Raw genomic sequence first — 22,113 nt, 5'->3', positions numbered from 1 at the left:
TTTGGGTCATTTTCTGTGTCACCTGGAAATCACATTTGGTGGAAGAACAAATGTAATTAATAGCATTGAGAGGTTTTTTAATCTCCCGATTCAGTCCTACAATATCTCTACAAGCAGAGTCATCCCATGGCAGGGAGTTTATAATAGATAATGGCCAAAGTGTTTTGGGGGGAAAAAATGTTTTCAAAATATTAAAGTGCCCTATGGAGGAAAAAAAAAATATTTCTTTTTTCAAATGTTTTTGGAACATTTGCCATCTTATGATAAGATCAGAGGCTTATCATACCCAAACCCAGTGGGTTCATATTTCAGTTTTGCCATGTACTAGCTATACAGCTTTGGGAAAATTATTTTGGCGAAATCCTTGTGCTTCATTTTTCTCATCTGTAAAATAGAGCTACTGTGAGGATTTAATGAGCATGTAGGTTACTCCTGTCACTATGTATGGGTTTGTTACTACCATTTATAAAGATTGATCAAATACCAGTGCTAAAGACCGAATGTCTGTGTCCCCCAGAGATGCATATGTTGAAATCCTACCCCCTCCCTGTGCAATGGTATATGGATGTGAGACCCTTGGTAGGTGATTAGGATTAGATGAGGTCATGAAGGCTGTGCCCTCATGAATGGGATTAGTACACTTACAGGAGTCACAAGAGAGCTCGCCCCGCTTCCCTGCTCCCTGCCGTGGAGATGCACTGAGAATTCAGTGGTCTGCAACCCAGAAAAGAGCCCTCACCAAAGCCGAACCATGCTGGCATCCTGCTCCAGACTTCCAGTCTCCAGAACTGCAAGAAATAAGTTTCTTTTGTTTATGAGCCACTCAGTTTATGTATTTTTGTTATAGTAGCCTGAGAAAACTAAGACAAACAGACCATACGGAGGCTGTCAATAAATTAAAGAACAAGAAATTATACTGAGTGCATTCTCTGGCACTTATCAAATATAATTAGAAATTAATTATAAAAGGCTAGACAAAAAATGCAAACCGTTGAGAAAGTTTTAGATAGTCTCCTAAATAATTACTCGTTCTAAAAGGAAATCAAAACAGCAAACTATTAAGAAATGTTGATGAGGAGGAAATAACTTCTCAAAACTTAAATGATGTGGACAAAATTATACTCAGAAGAAAATTGATGGCCTTAAGCTCTTATTATTGAGCAGAAAAACATGAAAATAAATGGACTAAGTGAAGCTACAGAACCACAAGGGAAACCTGAGGAAAGCAAAAGGAAGGAATTCATAGAGATAAGCAGAGGAATTGATTCGGTATAAAATGAGAGAATTGATAATGAGTACAAAACCCAAATCTTGGGAAAGATCAATAAAATTAGACAAACTTATGTCAAAGGCAATTTGGAAATAAAGAATTGAATGGAAGTACAAAGGAATGAGGAACTTTGAGTGAGAAACAGCATTGAAACAGATACAGAAAAGAATTTGGGAAAATGTAAGAGAAAATATAAAGAAGCTCTCGTGGTGAGTGATCAGCCAAAGCAGGGTCACAGAGCCACTGAGTCTGAGGCTTTTCCTTTGTCCAGGAATCCAGTGATAGCTCACCTTGTTAAATAACCATCCATTCTGTTCCTGAGGACTGGTGTGCACATCTTCCTTGCCTGACTAATTTATGTAGTGTAAAAGATGTGCTTTTCCAGGGAGCAGATTGAACTAAACTTGAAAAGCATTAAAATGAGATGATACTGAGCATACTGAATGTCCAATGAGTGAGCAAGCCTCATGTGCCCTTTGCCAAGTTAGCTTTTTCATTTTTAGCACCCGGGCACTGCACAATCCTCAAAGAATGAGTCAGAATGGAGGCAAAACCTCAATCATAAGACACCTCAGCCAACTAGAATCCTCAGATCTGCCTTTGCCGTTATTGGTGTCAGGATGAAAAACATTCTCAATACGGAGCACTTCCCTGGAAAGGGAGTCTCAGTGCCTGCTCAAAATGATATTTGATTGCTTTTGCAACTTGGTTACTAAATGGGTAATTATAAAAAAGCAAAAGTTACTGATTTTTTAAAAAAAACAAACTCTCTAGGGGTGCCTGGGTGGCTCAGTTGGTTAAGCGACTGCCTTCGGCTCAGGTCATGATCCTGGAGTCCCAGGATTGAGTCCCACATCGGGCTCCCTGCTCAGCAGGGAGTCTGCTTCTCCCTCTGACCCTCTTCCCTCTCATGCTCTCTATCTCTCATTCTCTCTCTCTCAAATAAATAAATAAAATCTTTAAAACAAAACAAAACAAACTCTCTATAGAGTTTAAGACATGCAGCTGAACATTCTTACTTAGAAAGTCGTTCCCTTTGGAGAGTCTTCACACATTGTCCTCAAGATGTGTTTAGAACCCTGACCTGAAATCTTCTTCAGAATCTATGGGATTTTCTTTAGAACATCCTCCATAGTGACAGTATATCATCCTTTGGAAGGTGATTTTAAAAAATTACCAAAGAGCCAAAAGTCAGTCAGAGTCCTGTCTGGTAAGAAGAGCAGTAATTATTTTTGGTTAAAACAGGGAGCAATTATGAAGTAACAAGCTCAGTTTTCTTCAGTGACTTGTGAACTCTCTCTGAAGGCATTCCAAAAAGTGCATTTTGAACACTGACAGCATCTTTATTGCAAATGTGAAACAAATCTCTGAGATTATGATCTCCTGGATGTGAAAGTTTCGGTGTGTTTTTAAAGTCTCCTTGTTTTATACACTTACCTCATATTTTGATTTGAAATGACACAGACACTGTAGCTATGTGCTAAAATAAATAGTTGCAACTTCTCTCATTCATCATCTTAGTGTCCCTGAAGGATTTTAAACTAAAAAAGATGCTGTTCTAATGATTCTTCTCTTCTCTTCTCTTTTCTTTCTTTAAAGCAGAAAATGCAATACAATGAGTTGCATGGATTTAATGCTATTTTAATGCTGATGTGCAGTCATGAGCTATCAATGCATCCCATCTGTTACTTTGCTTGTAAAACTTGGGATTTATGTGATGCAAGTGGCATCAAAACATTGAGCATGGCATAGTGAGAAGAAAGCATGTACATTTGCATCGTTTAGGGCATGGGAAGGAACTCTGGCTTTGGTATATTCAGATCACGTTGAAACAGCCTTAGGGGATGTGGTATGAAAAGACCAACATATTTCACACCAGCATCTTTACTAAGGAAGCTAGAAGTGATTCCCTTGCTTGGTAATATGTCCACATTTCACTACCTACACAGCGTTCCATTCTTTTTCTTCAAAAGATAGAGCATATTTTCCCCTTTCCTAAATTTCTGAAGCTTCCAGATTGAGCCATCTTGGTCAGTAGGAAGATCATGAACCTGCTGACCTGGTTAAATACTGAGCCTTATTGACTTTATAACTTTGACACCTTTTGACACTTTTTTGACCTTCAGTTTCCTCGTCTTTAAAATGGGAGATGATATCTACTTTGTAAGTAGGTAAGTAAGATAACTTTTGAAAAGTAGGTGGTACAGTGCTGAGCCCCTGATAGATGTTAGTGAATTATAGCTATTGTTATTATTAGATTATTCATAAGGACACACTATAAGATGTCTTCTTGATGAAACCAGGTAGATATTCCGAAACTTGATCTCCAAGCATCTGATGTGATCGAGATAGAGAAGACAGTTTTTCTGTTGGGCATAACTTGAGAAGACACAGAGAAAGGACTGCCATTCCTGTTTTTTTCTCAGAATTGACAGAGCCCCGCCCCCTGTCATGGAATTATTGCAACTACATATGGCCACACAGGCCTTAGCAACTCTTGTAACAAGCCTAAGGAGGAGCATACAACGGAGAGAGGGACGGTTTAAGGGGGCAGCTCAGAAGGACTGAGGGAGGGGAGGAGCTAGCTGCATAGGCAGAGCATCCTTTTTCAGCATTTTTGAAGCAAGAAGAGGTTGATTTTTAACTCTTCTAATTGTAAATCTTATTAATCTCATTTTACGGGATGAGGCTGAGATTTGTCATTTATAACCTAGGTGTACGTATCTGTGCTGAGTAAAGTTTAAAGAAGTAGAATAAAAATCACATATATAACATGCGTTATATATGCTTATAAGGACGTATGTAGCTATCAAAAATCATGTTTTCAAGACTGTTTAATGAAATAACAAAACATAGCATTATGTTAGGTAAAAAGGCAGAACACATATTTGTGTCTCAGGTTTCACAGATGCATCGAAAATAGATTAAACTGAAATGCATCAATATGTTAATGACTTCTATTTTTACTTAGAGAAAGTCTAGATTTTTTATTTCTTATTTGTATTTCTCTGCATTTTTAGAACTGCCTAAAATGATTGCATTTTTTTTATAATCAGGAAAACATTAGCATTAAAATGAAGAGCAGAATGAAAATTATAACGCAAAAACACATAGAATTCAAAGACAGATGGTTTAAAGGGGAAAAAATAAATGTGCACAAACATGCTGTGCCCAACAGAGGATGAAAGGCTCACCAGTATGACGTTTCTTTTCAGGTGTCCAGTGCCACAGATGCCCATACACATCTGGAGAGCCGCACGTTCAACATCGCGATCTTACCACAGACCCCAGGGGCGCCTAAACTCTCTCGGGGAGCGTCTCTCCATATGACCGTGAGTTGGTTGGGAGGGCTCGTGGTTTCTGCTTGGAGGAGGCGTGCTGATGGGGTTTAATAGAGTGTCCTGCTTTCGTATCTGGTGAATGCCTGGCTCAGAGCATGGACTCTGGGGCCAGTAATAACCAGCCTTGAGAACACATTTCTCTTTGACTTGAAAAAGAAATGTAAAATTCCAGAGTGAAGGGAAGGTTATGTGGAATCCACTGCAACCTCCCGTCCATTGCCTCTGTCCTTTTTATCGCGGTCCAGACGGTCTCAGGGCTTCTCCTTGAGTAGCTGGTTTCAAGCTTGTGTCTATTTAATCAATACCATTTGGGTATGATTGTTCAGTCAGTTCTGGTCCCCCCTCTCTGGAGAAATTGTCACTCTGTGTTTTAGAAGCCCTATGAGAAGCTTTTGTTTTTGTTTTTCTATTATAAAACTTTCCTGGAGAAAGTAATGCCTTTGCTGAAGCCAAAGAAATAAGTACCAGTTATCCAAGTGAAAGTCTGAGGGGGCAGGTCAGAAGGAACGGAGAAGTGAAGGTGAAGGTGAAGGGCACTACCAGATGTAACAGCAGCACAGAGATGAAAGACAACGTGATGGTTGGGAAAATTGCAAACAGGTCAATAAGACTGGAGAACTTAGGGAGGCGGAGGAGGAGTAGTGAGGATGTGGAGGTTCATGAGCTAGATTGCAGAAGGTCTTGAGTGCTGTGTAGGAAGGAGGAGTGTGGGCACATGGAAAGGTTTGAAGTAAGGTGACAGCTAAATTAGTACATGAAGCTTAGTTCAGACAATTAGCAGCTCCACTGTAATCCCATATCCAGGGGGTATGTAAAGCCAGAACCCCTGTTCTAGACAGAGCCACAAGCATATAAGACCTTGTAAATTAATCATTAAGGATTCACATTTTAGTTAGCGCCCACATAATTACACTCCAAAGTAGTGTATCAGCCCTGAGCCACAACAAAGAGAGCAGCTATAGTTTTAGAAATTATGGGTCTGGGACATGACAGAGACCTAAAGGGGGAAGCAGAAAGTTTTTAATGAATAGCTGGTATCGGCATTTCCACCATAAACCATAATTTAAAGAAATCATAATTCAGCAGCACTATAAAGTCTATAATTCATCATTCTGACTAGAGGAACTTGGATCAGAATTTTCTGTAAAGTGTAAAGAAAAATGTGCATACACATTTCTTGCCAAATGCTAATGCAGTGTTATTTTGAGTTTAGAGGGAAAAAGTGGGCCAGAAGCCAATGAAGATGGCACCATTCCCACTATGTTGTTGTGGACCTCTAGAGACTTCTCAAGTTACTTAACCTTTAGGGTCTCAGGTTGCATGTTTGTAGATTAGATCTGTATTGTCTAATTTAGGATGTCACAAAGGTAAGTTTACTGTAAAATGTGATTAGCCCACTCTTTTATTCCTTAAAATATACACAGTTTGTATTTCTTTTGACATTGACTGTGGCCATTACTATAGGCTATACTTGTAATCTGTGACAAAAACACATTTTCTATTCAGTGATTTGGACTCACCTAAGCACACAACATTATGAATGTATGTGCTAAATACATATATGGTATATCCATATATGTGTTTAAGGGTAGGAGTCCACCTCTCCAGTCATTCATTCAAATAAACACTAATTTATCCCAAGTGCTGTGAAACACATTGGAAATTCAGTGACTACAAAACACAGTCTCTGTTCTCAAGCAACTTAGAGTCTAAAACAAGCAAATAAGGAGGCAATGACAATACATGATGAGTGCTATGATATGATACGCAAGCAGAGTCACAATATGGAAACAAACAGGGAGACACCTAGTCCAGTGGAGCGTGGGGGAGGTCATGGAAGGCTTCCTCTTGGAGGTGAACTGAGCTGGTTGAAGCGTAAATTATCTCTAGAGCATGGTCTCAAATTTCAGCCTGCCTTAGGACCACCTGTAAGGTTTGTTAGATCGCAGATTGCTGGAGCCCACCCCAGGGTTTTCTAATTTAGTAGATCTGGTCTAAGGGCTGAGAATTTGCATTTCTAACAAGTTCCAGGTGATACTGTTGCTTCTGCTCTACTCGCCACCCTTGAAAACCCATTTATCTAGTCTACAAATAGAGAGAAATTCATTCCAGGCAGATGAGCAGCAGGTGAAAAAAGTGAGAGACACAGGAGAACATGACATGTTTGAAGAATTCAGAGAGTTCGGTTGGCCAGAGCATAAATCCCTAGGTGAAAAAGAAATAAGAAATGAGAGTCAGATCATAGAGGACCTTACAGATAAGATGGAGTTTCCATGTTGTCCTGAAAGAATGTTTTTGGGCAAGGAGGATGCTAAAAGATTCATAGCAGAGAGGGGGCATGATCAGATTTTTAATTTAGGAAGATCATTCTGGCTGTAAAGAACACCCCACATGGGGTCCAGACAGAACGAGGAGGCCAAGAAATAGGCTGTTTCAGTCATCTAGAACAAGAAGGGTTGGTAGCATAAACCGCAGGCAGTGGCAATAAGGATTAAGAGTTAGTGAAATCTCAAAGAAACACTGGCACACCCATGTATAATCCAGCATTAGACATCATGGCTGAGAGGCAGAAGCATCTTAAATGTCCTTCAGGCGATAAATAAAGAAATTGTGTTTTATACAACAGCGGAATATTATTCAATCTTAAAGAAGAAGGAAATCCTGCCATGCTACAGGATGTATGAACCTTAAGGACATTATCCTAAGTGAAATAAGCCAGTCACGAAAGGGCAAATACTGCATGATTCCACTTATGTGAGCGATCTAAAGTAGTAACACTTTTAGAAACAGAAAGCGGAAAGGTAGTTGCCCCTGCAGGGGTGGGGGGTAGAGGTAGGGAGAGGGAAATGGGGAGTTAATTTTGTTCAGCGGATACAGAGTTTCAGTTTTGTAAGGTGAAAAAGTTCTAGACATCTGTTCCACAACAATGTGTATAAGTTAACACTACTGTACTCCACACTTAAAAGTGGTTAAGATGGTAAAAAAAAAAAGGGGGGGGAGATTAAAAGATATTTAGAGCCACAGTGGTCAACTGGGTATAGGAAGAGGGTAAAACAGCCCAGTTTCTGAATATGTCAAGATGCCATTCGTTGAGATCAGGAATGTATGGGGACCCTAGGGGGAGGGGGAGAGATGGAGGCCATGATGAGTTCAGTGGGATGCACTTATAAAAGGTGTGCCTATTAAGGGCTGGCAGAAGATCAGTAGATATTCTCTATGGGAGATAAACCTTGAGAATCATTAATGGCAAGTAGTGGTTTAATCCTCGGGCCTGAGATTCCCCAGGACGATTGCAGAGTAAAAAGCAATATAAACAAATACCTGCCTAAATGGAAATTTGTTCTGTGGCCTTTTTATAATGCTCTTCTTCATCCAATCCGATCCTCTAAATTGTATCTTATGATTTTGTTTTGTAGTGTTCCATAAGAATTATGTGCATACATACATGTATAAGATACATACACATATGAATAATATTATAAGGTGTGTGTGTGTGTGTGTGTGTATAAACATGTGAGATGTATACATTTAGGATATATATCAAATTTGGGCAAGGAGATCTGTAAACATGCATATTTACCAATAAATAGCATAGCATAGTGTGAGATTCAGCAAATAAGTTAATAGATTTACATCAACTCAGTTTTCCAAGTAATCATCCACAATTTGACTTAGAAGATCCTTAAGGACAAAATCTTTAATTAATCTTGGTATCTTCCTCAGCATCTAACACAATGCCTCATATAAAAGTAGTTGCTTAGTAAATGTCTGTTGACTAAATGAATCATTTTCAGACCTACTTTCACACAGCTAATAATTCCCTAAACTATATCACCTTCAAATTCAAATATATTAATCATATGGGTATACACACAGACTTTGAATATCATATTTCCAATTCTTCTCTTAAAGGGGAAATAAATTCTCTTATCTCTTAATGCGAAAGAATATTTATTACTTCCTTTTTCAGATGGTTGTGGTACTCAGAGGTGGGTTGCCCAAGGTCACCACTTGAGAGAAAGGCCTTGCATAAGCCTTCCTAGTTCCATTTGTTTCCAGAGTGATCACTGTAACAAGAGTTCTCTTAAAACTACTCTTATTGGGGTTAGCAGGGATTCAGTTGGAACAGCTGATCTCTTTTGTCCTATAGACTCAAGTCTGGGCATGCTGTATTTGTTTTATGGCTGCGGGCTTATGTGTCCATGTTTTTTCTTTTCTTTTTTTTTTGTTTTAAAGATTTTATTTATTTATTTGAGAGAGAGAGAGCATGAGAGAGGGGAGGTCAGAGGGAGAAGCAGACTCCCTGCTGAGCAGGGAGCCCGATGCGGGACTCAATCCTGGGACTCCAGGATCATGATCTGAGCCGAAGGCAAGTCGCCCAACCAACTGAGCCACCCAGGCGCCCTGTCCATGTTTTTTCTTGAGACCTTTTCAAGCACTAGTAAAATTATTATCTGCAATTTCTGGAAATGTTTCTTTGTCCTTGGAATTCCTACTGTGCTTTATCTGAGCCTTTCTCACTGCTTAGCAGTTTCTACATTGGAGTTATTTACGAACTTCCCTTACTAAAAACTAGAAATAGTTGAGGAAAGAGTCTATATCTGATTCATCTTGCATCTCCCACAGCTCTTTGCTTGGTACCTTGCCCAGAGTAGGTTCTGACTAAATATTTGCTACATGAATATGTGAGTGAATTAATTTTGTTTTCCTAACCAAACTATGTGAGAGGATGATTTCTTGTAGAACCCCCTTTTACTCATCTCATCTTCTTATTTTTCATGGGTGTTTAATTTCTGAGGCCAGCCATGGGCTTTGCTGCTTTGGTAATATGACAGTCGACAGGTGGGTGGCTCAGATGGTTGGGCGTCTGCCTTCAGCTCGGGTCATGATCCCAGGGTCCTGGGATCAGGCCCCGCATCAGGCTCCTGGCTCGGCGGGGAGCCTGCTTCTCCCTCTCCCTCTGCCTCTCTCCCTGCTCCTGCTTTCTCTTCTCTCTGTATCTCTGTGTCTCAAATGAATAAATAAAATCCTTTAAAAAAAAAAAAGTGGTCTTTCTTTTAATGGAGGCTGAAATGATAATGTTGTTTATAAATCCTGACCTGGGATTCTAAAGATTTAAGTTGCACACACACTTTGCTAAGGCTTACATGTTGAAGTGTTTGCCCCCCTTTAGAAGACATTGAAAGTTGATGAAAAATATTTTTTAATTAAGTTGCTATAGAAGTGTTTTCATTATTTTACTTCTTAGCTTAATCTGTTCATAATGATATTTTTCATTCACTCAACAAATTTTTATTGAGCACTTCCATGTGCTAGGTGCTTGGGATCCATCCATGAACAAACAAAAATCCATGTTCTCATGGAGTTTCCATTCTCTTGGTGGGGCAGGAGGGAATAGACAATAAGTAATAAATCAAATAAAGAACATATATTGCATGTGAGTGAAAAGTATTATGGTAAAACAAAAAGGAGATCAAGGTCAAGGGGCTCAGAAATGTGGTGGTGGGAACAGGAGAGATGCACCCAGATTGTAGTTGTAAATGAGCTGAGCTTTATTAAAACGATGATGTTTAAAGAAAGACTTGTAGGAGGTGAGGAAGGGAGTCATGCAGATACCTGAAGGAAGAGCATTCCAGGCCCAGGGAATCATGTGTTTGAACAAATCCAGTTGGGAGTGTGCTCAGATGTTCAAGGAACAGCAAGGAAGCCATTATGGCTGGAGTAGAGGGATTGAATGTGAGAGCAATCTCAAACTCACAGATGTGCCAAGTGTGTATGTTGGGGGCAGGGAGGCGGGGAGAGGGAGGAGTTGGGGCAGATCTTGTAAGTCCTCCTGGGACATTGTAGGTACTTCAGTTTTTTTCTGGGTGAAATGGAGAGCCATTACAAGGTGTTGAGCCACAGAGGTTGAACCTCCTTTTCTGGCTGGCTCTTGCCCTGAAGTAGACTGTAGGCGGGGCAGGAAAGCATTTGGGAGGCCGTCCTGGTGATCAGGTGAGATTGTGGCTCCCCACGGGGTGGTGGCAGTGGCGGGTGGGGAGAAGCAACTGGATTCCAGATATATTCAGAGGTAACATGGTTATTATGAGAAACATTATTCTGTAATTTTCATTTATTGACAGATATTTTAATAAAAAAGTGTCTTCCATAATGATTTCTATGAAATTTAATCTTTCATTTCTTACTATGTTTAATTGATAAATATTGAACATTCCAAATAGCCAATATTAAAATTGATTGAACTTTGATATATGTCAGACTCAATATTGCTTTCTTCAGGGAATCAAGTCCTTACTGTTCCTACCTCGTGCCTATTTCTATTAGTAGGGAAATAGTGTCAATACATGCCATAATAAAATATGTTACCTTGGCTGGCATATATTTCCCTTTGTCCATGCTCCTCTGTCCATTCCCTCTTCTTATTGCTTTATTATTTTAGGGGCATCTAGATTTTCAGAAATATCTCATAATACCCTGAGAATTTTCAGATACTCTGATGGCTTTGAGATGAAAAGGAGGCGGTACTGAGTTGACACTTTTCTGTCCATGTGGCTGTGCCTGCACATGTACATGTTTATAGGTGTGTGCACACATGCAGAGGCTATAAACACCTTCCACAGGGCGTAGATTTTTAATTTGTTGTCCTTACTTGTTTTATTTTAGGGTGAGAGACCAGCTGCTATTTGTAATTCTTATTTTCCTTACTCATTACATTCCATACCTGAGCAGTGGCCTGAAATATGACTCTTTACTATGGGGCGGGGGGGGGGGGCTGTCCTAACCTGTAAATGCTGTCTCTCCCCTGGACAAGTGTGCCTTCAGGACACTTACAAAGCAACTGCAACCTTCAATCTTTTCACGGTTAAAAGGAAGAACACCACGCCCTTCTCCATGAGAATTACTGAGCCCTACTTAATCCTTTCCTAAATGGGGAAATTCCTTCTGAAAAAGCAGAGCTTCAAAGAGCAGGAGAGCATGTCAAACTCTAACCCTTCAGGGGTCACTTAGGAGGAGCCTGCAAGGAGCCGGATATTTTTGTTCTGTCTTGTTAACAGCATATGTAACCCAGGCAGGGATCCCATGCCCACACTTCTTTTCCCTTTTCTCATCTCCACTCTGTGTTTTTGCTGCTGTCCCCACTCACTGTTATGCCTGGTCATGGGATCCGAAATCCCCCCACCCTTTGAGTGTTGTCACTGTTGGTGAGTTATGGCTATATACAAGTGAATGGACAGTAAAAAATATGGACACATTGGCCTTTTGATTAATTTTGCTTGACCCCTTCATTGGATACTGAGGGCTATGAAGGCTAGCAGAGAAAAGCAATATCTAGTTCTTTTCAATAGTACAGTGGAGACAAAGAAACCATGGACTAGTTTTATGTGCTTCAATAAATAATTCTTAAACCTCTGAATTCAAATGATGAGCCTCTTTTGGTGTTTGAGGTGAGTTCATCTTTGGCCCTTTGAAAACATCACAGTTCCCATTAGCAAAGCTGGAGGGGGGGTTAGGGAGGGCTTCTTACCAGATACAACCTTAGCCTATTAAATTGGAGGAGCAGAGATGTAGTGACCCTGCTGTGAATAGTAGAACAGTAGGAGAGCCAACTGTGATGGCTCATGTTCAAATGTGTACCACTGCGAGTTCCCCTGAGGGAAAAGTGATCATACTGGGATGCCCACGGTATGCACCAACACAAACCTGGGGGCAGAGGGCAGGGGAGAGGAGAGTACAAGAAAACTGGAAGAAGATTCTATGACCCTGTGAGGTTCTTAAGGCCAAGACAAATCTGCAGTGCAAGAGACCAGGTCCTTCTTCTGAGCTTTCAGAAAAAATTTTGCTGTAACTAATTGAAAAGCCCAAAGTGAGGGGTTTTTGTTTTTGTTTTTGTTTTTGTTTTGTTTTGTTTTGCTTTTTTAATAAGGCTTGTTTTTGCCTCTGGCTTTTGTTTTCATTACACTATTTGTTCTTCTTCCTCCTTCAATGTTGTTTAGGCTCGGGAAGATGGCCTCACTGTGATTCAGCCTCATTCCCTCTCCTTTGTAAACTCTGAGAGGCCAAGCGGAAAGATTATATACAATATCACTTTACCTCTGCATCCAAATCAAGGTAAGATGTGCAGTAAATGATCTTTTGAGTGATGCTATTGTCTTCTAATTGTTGACCTATCTTCAAACTCTGGAGTTTTGTCTGCAAGTACTTGTTGAGGATTTAAGGAGTAAGAATTATTCATACCCTTTGTTCCCCTGTTCTGAATTTAGGACCAACTGAGAAAGAGACACTGTGGTCAAACAGACAGAGATGAGTGTGTCAGCTTTGGTAGGACAGAGCTGTGCTGGAGAACATGGTGTGCATATAACTTGACTCACTGGATTGAGCTGCCGCTCCCATGCACAGGCGGAACAGGACAGACCCTGCCCCAGTGAGGTTATGAGAGGTGAACAGACAAGAATGAGAATGAGCCTGTGCTCGGGACTAGGAGCTCTGCCAGCAAGTGCAGAACAGGCTGAGCCACACACACTCCATTCCTTTCCCCTTTGGATAAGTCACTCCTCCTGCACTGAGGAAAAATGAAAATGTGAAACCACAGTCAGCAGAGAGGAGAGGTGGGCCCCTGCCATCAGTCTTCATCCTTTAGATAGCTGAACTTTGGGCTTAACTAATAAGCCTATCCCTAACAGAGGTGTGGCTATCCCTCATGGAAAGGAGATTAGCTTCTATTAAGACAGTTCTGCTCCCGAATCTGAGGCTGCCCTCCCAACACCAACCATTGCCCTGGTTGTAAGCCTTTCACACGATCAAATCCCCCAGGAGAAATAAATGTCTAAAAATTAAATTATATTACCCTTTTGATAAAGTCCAGAGAAATTAAACACCTAAAAATCATCCTTCCCTTTTTCTAAATCTGCTAAGTCACAGCAAGGGCTGTTCTTCTTACATAGCCAGGGTAGAGGTGGAGTTCTCTTCGTCCAGCAGCCTGGGCTATCTTCTGGAGAATGACTCTAGGTCTCTCAGCCCCTCAGAACCTGAATTAGTTCAACACCAACTCTCACATGTGTCCTTCTTTGAAAGAGTTGATAGGACATGAAAGATGATCAGAGCATTATTTCTGCACCTACAAAATTTAGAAATGATAGGTAAATTTGCAGCCTCTAAAGCATTTATCACAGTTATAATTGTAAATCCAATTCTTATAATAATCATGATCCATGTTACTATTGCCAAAGATTATCAGAGACTGAGGAGTTTCTGAAGGAAATGGGTAAATTGAGAAAACTCTCACCCCACCAGGAGCCCAGTCTGTGTCATTTTCTCAGCAACCTTGACCTTTGAACTTAAACTCAATTGAAAGAATCTCATAATTATGGTAAAGTGTCTATGACTTGTAGAGAATTACCTAGCCTAAGTTATATTAGGGGTAGTAGTTTGTGTCTTACTATTGATTATAGTCAATGACTTCTAGTTAAAAATCTATTTGGGTTTCAAACATGAAAAGAGGCTCAACATCACTCATCATCAGGAAAATGCGAATCAAAACCAGAATGAGATATTACCTTGCACCAGCCAGAATGGCTAGTATCAAAAAGGCAAGACATTACAAGTGTTGGTGAGGATGTGGGGAAAAGAGAACCTTTGTGCACTGTTGGCAGGAATATAAACTGGTGCAGTCACTGTGAAAAACAGTATGGAGGTTTCTCAAAAAAATTAAAAATAGAACTACTATATGATCCAGTAACTGGGTATTTACCCAAAGAAAGCAAAAATAGTAATTCAAAAAGACATATGCAACTTTATAATTATTGCAGCATTATTTACAGTAGCCAAGATAGGGAAGCAAGCTCAGTGTCTATCAGTAGATGAACGAATAAAGAAGATGTGGTGTACTTATGCACTGGGATGTTACTCAACCATAAAAGAATGAAATCTTGCCATTCGTGACAACATGAATTGGACCTGGAGGCTATTATACTAAGTGAAATAAGTCAGATGGAGAAAGACAAATACCATACGCTTTCATTTATATGTGAATCTACAAAATAAAACAAATGAACAAACACACAAAAACAGACTCATAAATATAAAGAATAAACTAGTAGTTGCCAGAGGGGTGGTAGGTTGGGGGATGGCCAAAATAGGTGAAGGGGAGTAAGAGGTACAAACTTCCAGTTATAGAATAAATAAGTCACAAGGATGAAAAAAACAGCATAAGGAATATAGTCAATAATACTGTGATAAATTTGTATGGTGACAGATGGTAACTATACTTACCGTGGGGAACATTTCATAATGTATACAATTGTCAAATCACTAAGTTGTACACCTGAAACTAATATCATATTGTCTGTCAACTATAATTCAATTAAACATTTTTTAAAAGATCCTATTAAAGTCTGTTTGGGTTTCAGATTTGCCTTTTTCTTGAATGACTGGAGAATGGTATGATAAAAGAAACCAGAGAGCAATTGTTCTTGAAGGATAAAAGACTCCCACCCGTGGGAAAGGCAGGTTTATGGCCCCGGTCATTCAGTCAACCATCAGAATTACTGTTGATGCTGATGCTGAGTCTCTTCCTCCCCAGGAATCATCGAACACAGGGACCAGCCTCAATCTCCCATCCAGTATTTCACACAGGAAGATATTAACCAGGGCAAAATCATGTACCGTCCTCCCCCTGCAGCTCCCTACCTCCAGGAGATCATGGCCTTCTCCTTCACTGGTAATGCCTTCTCCTCTATTTTGAGGCACCCATACTGTTCTCTGGGGATCCTCATGGCAGGTTCTCCCTAACTCTTCCCGTTGTCCTTCTGGACAGTTTAGTGACAGTGTTTTATATGCTGTTGAAAATCACTTGAGGCTTGTGGACCAATATATAGTTTGGGCTCAGTTCATAATTTTTTTTTCATTTATTCATGCATGCAGGCATGCTTTCAATAAATCTTTATTTTGTGCCTCCTCTCTGGCCCTGAGGTCTTGGAGATTATAGTGGTGAACAAAAAGAGGCATGAGTCCTGTTCTTGGTGAGTTTTGGGACCTAGGTATGGAGACAGTTTGAGAAATAATCCCAGTAATAAGCGTTTAATTGTAGACTAAGAGAAGAGCTCTGAAGAAAATCGTTCAGTGGTGGAATTAGAAGTAACAAGACTGCCCGAGACTCAGGGTTCAGTGGAGGCTGTCCCAGGGAGGTATTGACAGTGGAGGGATGGGTAGATGCTAATCAGCCTAAATGTGCCTCTTGGGATACTTGGGAGAACATTTCCCAAGGAAGGTCACACAGCCCATGGGCAGAGGCCCTGAGGAGGGAGAGAACGTGACATTCTGGGGATTAAAAAAAAAAAAAAAAGTCCATGTCTGGAATGTAGAAGGTTGAGCAGAACAGAGATGAGCCTGGATAGAGGCCAGACTTCAGGGGCCCTGTAAGCCTGTCAGGATTTGATTCTTTATCCCGAGAACAATAGGAACCCAGTGGAGGTTTTTAAGATCTGGGGAGATGGCCTTTCATAAAGAACTCTTTGACTGCAGTGATGTGGGCGGATTTGAGGAAGAGGCCAGGGCTGTGGGTGAGGGGAATCTAGTGAGAAGCATCCCGCACTACCACAGGGAAGGTCCCACACAGGAATGGAGAATGCAACCTGTTGGGCCAGGATTTGACAAAAGGCACCTTTTTTAAAGGAAGAGAAGACTGAACAAAAGAATAACTGGATTTCTTTTTTCTTTTTAAGATTTTATTTATTATTTGTCAGAGACAGTGCACAAGCAGGGGGAGGGGCAGGCAGAGGGAGAAGCAGGCTCCCCACTGAGCAGGGAGCCAGTCTGGCCTCTATCCCAGGACCCTGGGATCATGACCTGATCCAAAGGGAGACACTCAGACTTTCTCTGTCTGAAAGCCACTCAACCAACTGAGCCACCCAGGCGTCCCAAATAACTGGATTTCGAATTCAAGCCATTTTGTGGCCTTCCACTAAGCCACGATAGTTAATCTTTGCTACCCCTTATCTCTCCCCTTGACCCAGTAATCAAAGCTGCTGACTGGAATGCAAGAGTTTTGAGTCCCTACACCTAAATACTTCTGTGCCTTGGAATGATTCTATAAATCTTGAAGCCTGTTTCCTTATGATCTTTAAGATGTATGTACCACATAACATGATTATATGGAATATTATTTTTATATAGTAGCTTTATTCATACAGAACAGCTGGTGATTTCTTATGGTAAGTTGAACATGGGCTAAATAATTCTTTTTTTAAAGATTTTATTTATTTATTTGACAGAGAGAGACACAGCGAGAGAGGGAACACAAGCAGGGGGAGTGGGAGAGGGAGAAGCAGGCTTCCCGCGGAGCAGGGAGCCTGATGTGGGGCTCGATCCCAGGACCCTGGGATCATGGCCTGAGCCGAAGGCAGACTCTCAACGACTGAGCCACCCAGACGCCCCTAGGTTAAAAATAATTTTAGAGTTACATCTTAAATTATAGAAAACATTTAAAGTAATATTTTCTATTATATATATATATATATATATATATATATATAAATGCAATTGTCCAGAAAATGATTAACTCTTCTTTGAAAATATCAAAATGTGGGTTTAGGCCTCCTCTCTAAGGAGGATCCCCAGTGTTTGGTAACTGGGTAACTAATAGCCCATAAAAATGTTCATGGTTCTCTAACCCCTACTTTAAAAGACCTACTTTACAAAGAAACTCAGGATATCCTGGGATTAGAGGGAAAGAAAACATGTCAGCCATGGCTGAAGTTATTTCCGTATCTGTTATACTCGCCTAAGTTCCTAGAGCCTTTTTAGAGAGAGCAGAGTCCTGTCTTATATAATCTACGGGATAAATGCCGTGAGATAAATCTCTCACATCGTTACAGTGTGTAAATCAATGTCCCAGGCATCACTCAATTCTTCAATGGAATTGACCTACCAGAGAGCCTGTTAGTGATATACGACATCATCCGCATTCACCGATTTGTAGGATTTTATGTACTGACAAAATGGGATCTGAATGAATGTATTATAAATCACTCTAACTACTGGGATATAAAATTATTCTACTCTGCCGTTCTTTTTGTTACTTAAAATTAGTGCTGGCACCGTTAAATTCAACATAACATTAACAAAAGACCTGGTGATCTTTCCTTAAACCATAGTAATTTAGATTAAAACATCCTTTACTTTTCTAACCTCTGCCCCATATTTTGTAACTTCTCCATCTATTTCTGACCCCAAAATGCTTACCAGTATATTGATTTTCTCTTTTCTATTTCAGGTCTCCCAGAATCGGTGAAATTTCACTTCACAGGTAACGACTTTAATAGCAATTTTATTAGAAATGAAAATTTCCTTTCCTTATTAGTCCTTGCTTTTTGTTCCCTTCATTATTGCTTGCACTATTTTCTAAGAACTGCTTAAAGGTTATATAAGACAAGCTTTTCTGAAGTAGTCACATGACTAGTTAAGTAGTAATAGCTTAACTTTGTATTCATAGAAAAAAATAAGCCATCAAGTATTCCAAAGATTAGTGTTGTTTAAGCCCCATTTCAAACAGTCCCAATATCTATGAAAAAAGGTAATAGTGGTTAAGATCTTAGCCTTTGGATCCAGACCACCCCGGGGGTCAGCCTGCTCTGAGAAAGTTTCTTAACCTCTCTATGCCGGCCTGCCTCACTCATCAGTGGAGATAATAACTAATAATCGTACATATGTAAAGCTCCCAGAACAATGATTGGCACCGTCATTCCTATGTGACACTCAGCTAATGGATCGTGGTTGTATAGAGTCTTGAAGTGAGCCCTTCCTTGAATGCCTTGCTACTGGAGAGAAATGAAAGCTGTGTGTGGAAACCCCAGCATCCCAGCTTTAGTTCACAGTGCCGTAGAAGCTGAGTGCCAGGGGGCAGAAGCACAGTCAGACCTGGCACCCCTGTGGGACAACAGAGGGACCAGCTTTCTTTTTTAGGTCTATGGCTGGCTGTAAACAGCACCCTTAAACTGCTGATTAGCTGGGGTTGACTCTTCCATTGGAATCAGCCACCCTTATGTCCTGTTATATTTCATGTAGGATAAATTTTGGTTGGAAAGAAAGTCATCTCCCTCAAACTCCCAGATCTTCTTTCCTTCTCTGAGGATTAAGAATCACTTAAATCAACAATAAATTTCATTGTTGTGTCATTGGTTTGTTTGTTTTTTTTTTGAGATGAAATTGACATCTGACATATAACAAATTTGACATATAATATCGTATTAGTTTCAGGTGTACAACATAATGATTCAGTATTTGTGTGTAGTGCAAATGATCACAACAATAAGTCCAGTTACCATCAGTCACCATATATAGTTACAAATTATTTTTTCTTACAACTTTTACATTTACCGTCTCCCTAATGCAATACTATATTATTAACTATAGTTGCCATGCTGTACATTACATCCCCATGACTTAGTTATAACTAGAAGTTTTTACTTTTTGGCTCCCTTCACCCATTTCAGACCCCCCCACCCCACCTCTGACAACCACCAGTCTGTTGTCCTCTGTAGTTCTAAGCTTGGGTTTTTTGTTTGTTTGCTTGTTTGTTTATTTTAGATCCCACAAATCAATGAGATCATATGGTATTTGCTTTTTCTGTCTGACCTGTTTCATTTAGCATGATGCCCTCAAGGTCCATCCATGTCATTACAAATGGCAAGATTTTCTTCTTTTTTATCGCTGAGTAATATTTCATTATCTGTTCATCTGTCAATGGACACTTAGGTTGCTTCCATGTCATGGTTATTGTCAATAATGCTTCAATAAACATGGGGGTGCATATATCTTTTCAAATTAGTATTTTCATTTTTCTTTTTTTTTAAGAATTTATTTATTAGAGAGAGAGAGAGAACACTGCCAGGGGGGATGGGGGAGGGGCAGAAAGAGAGGGAGAAGCAGGCTCCCCGCTGAGCAGGGAGCCCGACGTGGGACTTGATCCCAGGACCCTGGGATCATGACCTGAGCTGAAGGCAGATTCTTAACTGACTGAGCCACCCAGTCTCCCAATGTGTGTTCATTTTCTTTGGATAACCTAGAAGAGGAATTGCTGGATCATGTAGTATTTCTGTTTTTATTTTTTTGTGGAACCTTCATACTATTTTCTGTAGAGGCTATACTAGTTTATATTCCCTCCAACAGTGCCCAAGGGTTCTCTTTTCTCCACATCCTAGCCAACACTTGTTTTTTCTTGTCCTTTTGTTTGTCCAGGTGTAAGGTGATATCTCATTGTGGTTTTGGTTTGCATTTCCCTGATGATTAGTGATGTTGAGCATCTTTTCATGTACCTGTTGGCCATCTGTATGTCTTCTTTAGAAAAATGATTATTCAGATATCCTGCTCATTTTTTAATTGGATTGTTTGGGTTTTTTGCTATCGAGTTGTATGAGTTCTTTATATATTTTGGTTATTAACTTATCAGATACATAATTTGCAAATATTTCCCCCATTTGGTAGTTTGCCTTTTCATTTTGTTGATGGTTTTCTTTGCTGTGCAAAAGCTTTTTAGTGTGATGTAGTCCCACTTGTTTATGTTTGCTTTTATTGCTTTTGCTTTTGGTTTCAAATCCAAAAATATCATCCCCAAGGCTGTTATCAAGGAGCTTCCACCTTTGTTTTCTTCTAGGAGTTTTATGGTTTCAGGTCTTATATTCAAGTATTTAATCCATTTTGAGTTATTTTTTTGTGTGTAGTGTAAGATAATGGTACTGTTTCCTTCATTCGCATGTGGCTGTCCGGTTTTCTCAACACCATGTATTGGAGAGACTGTTCTTTCTCCATTGTGTGTTATTGGCTCCTTTGTCATTAATTAATTGACTATATATATGTATATATATATGTGTGTATATATATGTGTGTGTGTGTGTGTGTGTGTGTGTGTGTGTGTGTTTATTTCTGGGCTCTCTATTGATCTGTTTTTATGCTAATATGCTGTTTTGATTACTATAGCTTTGTAATACAGTTTGGAATGAGAGAGCATGATGCCTCCAGCTTTATTCTTCTTTCTCACGGTTGCTTTATCTTTTCCAGGTCTTTTGTAGTTTCATACAAAATTAGAATCATTTGTCCTATTTCTGTGAAAAATGCCATTGGAAATTTGAAGGGATTATGTAGAATTTGTAGATTGCGTTGGTTGTTATGGACCTTTTGACAATGTTAATTCTTCTAATCCATGAGCATGGAATATCTTTATATTTATTTGTGTCTTCTTCGATTTCTTTCATCAGTATCTTATAGTTCCAAGCACAGGTCCTTCACCCCCTTGGTTAAATTTATTCCTAGGTATTTCATTTTTTTTTTTGATGCATTTGTAGATGGGATTATTTTCTTAACATCTTTAATAGCTTATTATTGGGGTATAGAAATGCAACAGATTTTTGTATGATTTTGTATCCTACAACTTTACTAAATTTGTTTATTCTAATAGTTTTTGGCGACATCTAGGGTTTTCTGTATATAATATGTCGTCTGCAAACAGTGACAGTTCTACTTCTTCCTTTTCAATTTGGATGCCTTATTATTTCTTTTTTGAGTGTTGTATTATTATTGATGTGAACCCAGTATCAGCTCACCTCCAGTGATAGACTTCTAGTTAATTCATACAGTCAGTAATAATATATAACAGATTACATAGTATTTTACATTTTACAAAACAATTTGCAATACAAGTTGTCTTATTTAATCCTTGTAACAAGACTGTAAGGCTGGGGAATTTTTAGCATTTTAAGGGTCATTAGAGTAAGTAATCTGCCCAAATTTCCAGACCTGGTAAACAGTAGAGCCAAGATTTAAATACAAGTTTCTGACATGGAGCATGGGATATTTAATTTAGCCTGGTCTGTATATGTGTTGGTCATGAAAAATAAGTATCACAATAGTGTGCCTGTTTGGTTTCCAAGCCTCAACTTTTACCTGAAAGCTTGAATAGGTGAAGGGGTTAACTATTAACTTCTCCAGGACTTTAAGTTAAATGATCCTTGAACCTATTATACAGGGTAGAGGAAATAGATGTTGGGCTGACCCCAAATTAATTTATCTTATTTCTGCCTGAGGTTTCTTTCTTTCTCTTTCTTTCTTTTCGTTTCTTTCTTTCTTTTTTTTTTTGTTGTTGTTGAGTGAATTTTTAAAAAAAAATTGTTTTAAAGATTTAAATTTTTTAGAGCAGTTTCAGGTTTACAAAAAAATTGAGAGTAAGGTACAGAGATTTCCCCATTTACCCTGCCCCCACACATGCATACATGCATAGCATAGCTTCTCCCCTTGTCAACATCACTCACCAGAATGGTACATTTTTTACTAAGGATGAACCTACACTGACATGTCATAATCAACCAAAGTCGGTAGTTTACTCTAGGGTTCATTCTTGTTGTTGTACATTTTATGGGTTTTGACCAGTGGATAATGACATTTATCCATCATTATAATATCATAGAGTATTTTCACTATCCTAAAAATCCTCCCTGTTCTGCCTATTTTTCT

The 22,113-nt window shown here is 39.5% G+C and overlaps 1 protein-coding gene across 1 annotated transcript in view; it reads left to right on the top strand.

Moving 5' to 3' along the window:
- The window catches only part of FRAS1 (Fraser extracellular matrix complex subunit 1), a 400,353-nt gene that overhangs the window by 280,590 nt on the left and 97,650 nt on the right, over window positions 1-22,113 (top strand). The window contains exons 32-35 of the mRNA XM_028100674.2: window positions 4,486-4,602; window positions 12,606-12,720; window positions 15,191-15,328; window positions 17,882-17,914. Of these exons, the coding sequence (XP_027956475.2) occupies window positions 4,486-4,602; window positions 12,606-12,720; window positions 15,191-15,328; window positions 17,882-17,914 (403 nt within the window). The remainder of the gene's footprint in view (window positions 1-4,485; window positions 4,603-12,605; window positions 12,721-15,190; window positions 15,329-17,881; window positions 17,915-22,113) is intronic.

Source organism: Eumetopias jubatus, unplaced genomic scaffold, assembly GCF_037043125.1.
Source record: "Eumetopias jubatus isolate StellerSeaLion01/CBP00866 unplaced genomic scaffold, mEumJub1_p1.0 scaffold_2, whole genome shotgun sequence".
Classification (NCBI taxonomy): Eukaryota; Metazoa; Chordata; class Mammalia; order Carnivora; family Otariidae; genus Eumetopias; species Eumetopias jubatus.
The sequence above is the reverse complement of the archived record's forward strand: the minus strand, read 5'-3'. Positions and strand labels throughout refer to the sequence as shown.